Source organism: Lolium rigidum, chromosome 3, assembly GCF_022539505.1.
Source record: "Lolium rigidum isolate FL_2022 chromosome 3, APGP_CSIRO_Lrig_0.1, whole genome shotgun sequence".
Taxonomy (NCBI): domain Eukaryota; kingdom Viridiplantae; phylum Streptophyta; class Magnoliopsida; order Poales; family Poaceae; genus Lolium; species Lolium rigidum.
In genome coordinates, this window is record NC_061510.1 from 278,941,803 (window position 1) to 278,947,802 (window position 6,000).

A 6,000-nucleotide genomic window follows, 5' to 3' on the forward strand; every position below is an offset into this window, starting at 1 on the left:
AAAAACGTTAACTTTTATGTTGACTTTTAGCTAATCCTTAGCTGTCTTACATTTTGGAACGGATGGAGTATAAAATAAGAAATCTCGCTCACATACTCTCACCGCCTCTGCCCTATGGTGCCTTTATAGGAAAGGCTGACTAGAATTCTATCTGGAATTTCTCATTTCATATTAGCCGAACCATGCCAAATTCCTGTACACATCTTTGAATTTGAAATAAAAACAAACCAAACTAATTGGCGGCACCACATGGCCAAAATGGTTTCATCCCTTCACAGCAAGCAAATGAATAACTTAACAATGGAAACCAAAACATCATGCAACACATAATAACTATTGTTCATATACTGCAACAAGAGAACAACAGGTCCGCAGCAAATCTGCAACAATATTCTTGAACTGATACAAATGAACACAAACATCTAACAATGCAGTCTAAAAGAAAACCTTGTCTATCAGGGTGTCACTTGCTTTGCTTCAAATATCTTTTAGCATCATCTGGATAGTCCCCTCATTGACTACTAGAGCCCCATGTCAATATGAGAGATAAGGATATAGTGCGGCATTTGCTCTGTAGATGCGCACATTTATGTTGTCCTCTGAGAGGAGCTCGAAGACGCAGACATCAAAAGTCTCCAGGTGATTACCTACCGAAAACTTGCCCCAGCCCCGACTGAAAGCGCCAGAACAACGCTGGCTGCAATAGACATAGTCAACTTCCCAAGCCATTCCTTGTGGATCCGAGAGTGTCAACTTCTTGTCGGTGCGGGGAAGATACTCCCTGACAAATTCACATGGAATATTCTGCAAGACGCGGAAGTAATTCAGGAAAACGATAATCTATACTTGCAACGTGCTTGTCAGAACACCTATTATGGAATGAGTACTAGTCTATTTATGCACTATACATCTACATGCGGGTGATTGGATGATGCTGACTATAAGTGAGAAAAGTGATAACAGTGCAAGTAAGGGGGAGCAGGGGTGCTGCTTCCATAGGAGAAAAAATGCTTCCTTGCTATGAGGTTAATTAATTCAATCTAGGTTTTGTCTGTTTACTAAATTGGAGGAGTTAACTATTTCCTGATTTTGAGCAGGGAAATAGAATACTCCCATATTTCTTGCAGAACCTGATTCTCTAGTTATTCACACCGGTAACTTGGATCATTAATCTCTTGCATAACAATAACCAGATACAAGTTAATTACTTGAATTACCGAATCACCGTAATTCCATGGACAAACTCAGTACTAATGAGGCAAACAGACTTTGAAAATACTGAATTGGCTCGTAACTTTCTAAAGGAAAATCATCAAGGAAATCCTCCAACACAGAGCCAAAACAGAAAAAGGCATGTACCAAAGAATCATGTACACGCATACAGTAAACTATGGGGAGAAAAAACATTACCATGAAAAATGTCTTGTAGACATAAGTCTCCTTCATTATTTGCATAGTTATAGGGTACTTCGATTTATATTGCTTTGCCTTTTGAAGAGCGTTGTTCTGCTGTTCTTCACAAACTGGTGGCCTTTGCGATATTACTTCTGGTTGTCTTTGAACTTCCGCAATGGCTGAAAAGTGCATTATCAATGAATTACTTGCAGAAATCTTGCACTGATAATTTGCATCTCTTACTAACTAGATAACATAAGATTACAAGGGTCGGATAACTTACTTTTTCCATCTATATACACATCCTTGGAAAAGTTGAGCAGCATCGGTACTGACTTGGACTTGTTGCGAGAGATATTTTTTTCTGACACACGGTATGAGGAATCAGAACTACATGTGGTAGCAAACCTGCTGATATCGCAATAATACAAAGTTCGGATAACTTACTTTTTCCACATATATCCACATCCTTAGACAATTTGAGCGACCCGGGTGTAGACTTTGAGGACTCGTTGCGAGAGATATTTTCTTCTGACACATGGTATGATGAAACAGAATCTGTGACACAAAGAGTAAGCTTAGTGGATTCTACATGCACTAGGCTCAATAATAATTGTCAAAATCAGTTTAAGGACAATGATATAAGCCACATCTAACCTAGCGCTTCGAGATGGATCACTTCTAGAAATTACTACCATGCATTGCCCCGCAGCAGAAGCCTCCTAAATTACGACCATGCATGGCTATTGTACTAGACAAGAAAGGAAATGAACAAGCAATTGATGCAATTATTAGTCAATATCATCATATTACAAATGTTTGATGATGTCTGACCACGCCTTCCACCAGGTTATGCAATTATTATTTAAATATGCATTGTGCACAATCTTATCGGCTTGTTTCTCTAGCAGTCCCCAATCGCCGGTCACCATCTACTACATATGTCAATTTATATAAACTTAATTTTGAGCAAGTCAAGATAAATACCATTTTAAAACTTAATGAGATTTACCTTCAGTATTATTAAGGCTAACTGAGTTGTCACCAACCAAAGCTCCATTACAGTGCTTCCTCAATGTAGAGCCATTTGCATCTATTTCTCTAGTCTTCTTCCTGGTTCCATGATTCTCCTCTTGGGGAACAGGGGACATTTGTTTGTCCCTTTCATCACTTTCTATTGGACCAACCAGATCCTTGGAAGGCTTAGCATGAAAACCCGACGGCTTCTCAATACACATTCCATCAAATACCACCACTGAGAATTGAGAGCGCCCATCATAACAGAAGGTTAAAATGTGTCCTGACTCTATGGAATGATCCATAACAAATTTGTTCCATCCATCTCCAAAGAACAACCCTTCAGTGTCTGAAGAAAGCTCTGCAAGCCATGTGTTGCCACTTGGGCCTCTTAGGCAAACTAGTCCAGTTGGATTTTCTAGAAGATATTGATTGAATGATGGTGGAATTCTCTACAAAATATAAAGATTTTTTATTTTTATCTAGTATAAACATGAAAACTTGTTAACAATATGAACTACATTGCAATACAATCATAGCTCATAGATTAAACTATGAAATAATAGCCTGAAAATGTACTAATAAGATGTGGGTATATATAGATTATGAAAGCGAATGAACTTAAATATAACTCAAAATTAACTCAATTAATAACCAATGAAGTATCATTATTTTAGTCTTTGAATTTCACAGAATTTAGGTTTCTTCCCAACAAAATGTGCATTAACTAAAAGGATTTGCTATGATATCTAGATGTCACTTGTTCTATGCAACAAACATCACATTAATGCATTTTACAAATAGTATATAGGTAAATGACCCCGAATTATTGAAGCATGTAGTAATTACACCGAACAAATATCCATATACAGAACTTTTTATATCGTGGAAATGGGTCACTGATACAACACAATACACTTAACATTAACATTCAAGTGAGTTCTAGAAAGGCTAAAATGCACTAGTGATCCTGACCACTATAGCTGACTTGGTCCCTTGAATTTGGATTCTATCAAGGCATTAAAGACACAAGGGAAAGAAACCAAGTTCTTGTTAATCATGTTGATGGTAAAACCCTTTACTTTATCTCTCATGGGAACATCTCAATAGCTATCCAAGTTACAACAACTGTACTCATGTGCATGTTATGATGAATAAATAGGAAGCGCCCTAACAATTCTATGATTTACTAAAAATTGACTGAGTTTCATATGTAGAATACATATGATCACTTTATCATATCTACGAATGAAAGCACATATAACCGTCGATGTTTCAAACGTATTAAGGTAAAAGTGGAAGGATAAATATCATCTATTACATCCAAACAAGCATCAAGTCTACAATTATCTCAACAAAACTCACGCGAAGTAAACACCTTTTGGTTGGGCCATCTTTATATATTCTGGTATAACCTGATGACTTGAGGGTGTTATACGAATGGATAACGATATTTTTGTACTAAAGGATAAGCAAGAGCTAATACACATAACAAAAGCACCGTGTCACATATTGGATTAACAAAAAATTCTAGTACTAGTAGTAAGCACTAAGCACCCCTAAAAATAAAAGCATTAAGCAGGTCAAAACTCAGAGAAGTTAACGAACAAAAAAGCAAACTAACAAAATACCATTCCTAACCCTGATACTAACTAGGGTAAACCCAACGAAAGCATACAATTAGCTTAATCTAATCTGTTCATGCCCCATTTAAATGGTTCATATGAAGACCACACATTTAATTTTGAAAACAATGACCATAAATCAAAGTCGAATCATCCATCCTCACTAAGGGCAACTAAACTAACAAAGACTGCAAAAAAAATTAAAGGAAAACATCCATGCTCAAGAACGTGGATCCACAAAGGAATCATCCAACAAGAGATAGTAGAGATTTGTTTTTCTTTTCCTGCTGAAAGTACCAACGGGATGGATGAACACACAATCAAATTAGATTGTCCATGTTTAGATAATAAAACTAAGATTTTCCATGTTTAGACAATCAATATCTAATAGAGAGAAACATAGACATATCAACTTTCTCAACAAAATATTAACCAGAGATTCGAGAACCCTCACCAATCGCTTCCGAGATTCCGCAGCGAAGAACAACTTGCAGAATTTCTGCCCAAAGTTCTTGCATGACCCCTCCTTCCTGCTCGCATCCCAATTCCCCTTCCCGTTGTTCCTCACCGCCATCGTTGCCTTGCTCTCTTTCCTCTCCTGTGGCTCGCTCTCGCAAAGGATACGCCAAGAACAAAAGATTTCTTGCGGCAGAGAGAGGGGGGAAGAGGAGACGTTGTCGAGGTTTATAAATCCACCATTGGAACCCTAGCTTTTGTTTCCACCTTTGGCCACCACGCGGTTTCCGATCTGAATCAGCCACGCGGTTTCCTGATTTAGATTATTCACACGGTTTCTTGATTTAGATAAGTGATCTTGCGCATAAAAATACCATAAACAACAAATGCCAGAAATCGAACACGAGACCACGCGTCCGATCCGACGATACATGGATGCATGTCAAATGAATACATGAACTTTATACTTTATTCCCACATATTTGAAACATATATTATGTTATACCATGTTTTATATTGATTTATGGGGATTTACCAATGATCCTCTTTATTTGGGTTATAACTCTGAAGAACAGGAAAACCCTGTTTTGTGTATTTTTCACTTTCAGGGACCTATACGGAGTCAAGTTGATCTAGAAATTTATGGACGTCAATATTTCACCACGAGAAGCATATGGAGCACTTGGACCTCTCGAGGAAGAGGATCAGGCCCAAAAGAGCATGGGTGGCCCGTCTAGTAAGGGAGGGCGCGCCACCATGGCTCTTTTCGCCATTGACCATCCGTTTCTCCTGATTCTTTCGCCCACAGACTCCGTTTGAACTAAAAAAAAACCCTATATATATGACCTCGGGGTTTACTCGAGGAGAGCACCACAAAAACACCAAAACAGAGGCTGTAGCAGTGAAGATTGGAGGGGGAAACTCCGCCGGAGCCGCCGCCGGAGGGATCTCCACCTTCTCCAACGTCTGCCACATCAACATCATGATGAAGGTGGAGTAATCCACCTATGGACTATGGTTTTGTGGTAGTAGCTTGATCTATTTCTCTCTTGTTCTTCATAGATCTTAGTACCAATTAGCTGCCCAACAAGGTTATGGTCATATATGTAGTTCCTATGTGGTGGATATTTATTCTATGATATTGTGATATGAGATTGGAATATATTATGTGCAAGATGTATTGATAGATGTGATACCTTCAATCCGGATTATTGATTGTAGTATGATAAGCTTTTCTCCTAGAAGACCTAGGTTTAATTAAACCTTGGGAAGCACTGCTAAAGTGGTGTAAAGGAAACGTCTACAAGATTTGCTAGTTGATTTAACTTTATGTTTACCGGACCTATCTAGTTTACTCTTAAATGGGTGTTCAATGATGGAAAATAGGCCAGGGTTAAGGATTCTCCTGCAGCTATGCATACATATAGAAATGAAGTGCAAATGTGTAGTAAATAAAATAGAGATAAGAGATTTGTGAGCAGCACATCCGTAAATACTCTTTCCCCTA

At 38.1% G+C, this 6,000-nt stretch overlaps 1 protein-coding gene across 1 annotated transcript; it reads right to left on the bottom strand.

Annotated features, from left to right (window-relative positions):
- Positions 1 to 534: 534 nt before the first annotated feature.
- Positions 535 to 4,611, bottom strand: LOC124696577 (B3 domain-containing protein Os11g0197600-like). Its single transcript, XM_047229285.1, has 6 exons — positions 4,492 to 4,611; positions 2,408 to 2,864; positions 1,843 to 1,953; positions 1,679 to 1,759; positions 1,411 to 1,574; positions 535 to 804 (listed from the first exon to the last, which is right to left on the bottom strand). The coding sequence occupies exons 1-6, from the start codon at positions 4,609 to 4,611 to the stop codon at positions 535 to 537; spliced, it is 1,203 nt and encodes a 400-aa protein (XP_047085241.1).
- Between the last annotated feature and the right edge of the window lie 1,389 nt (positions 4,612 to 6,000).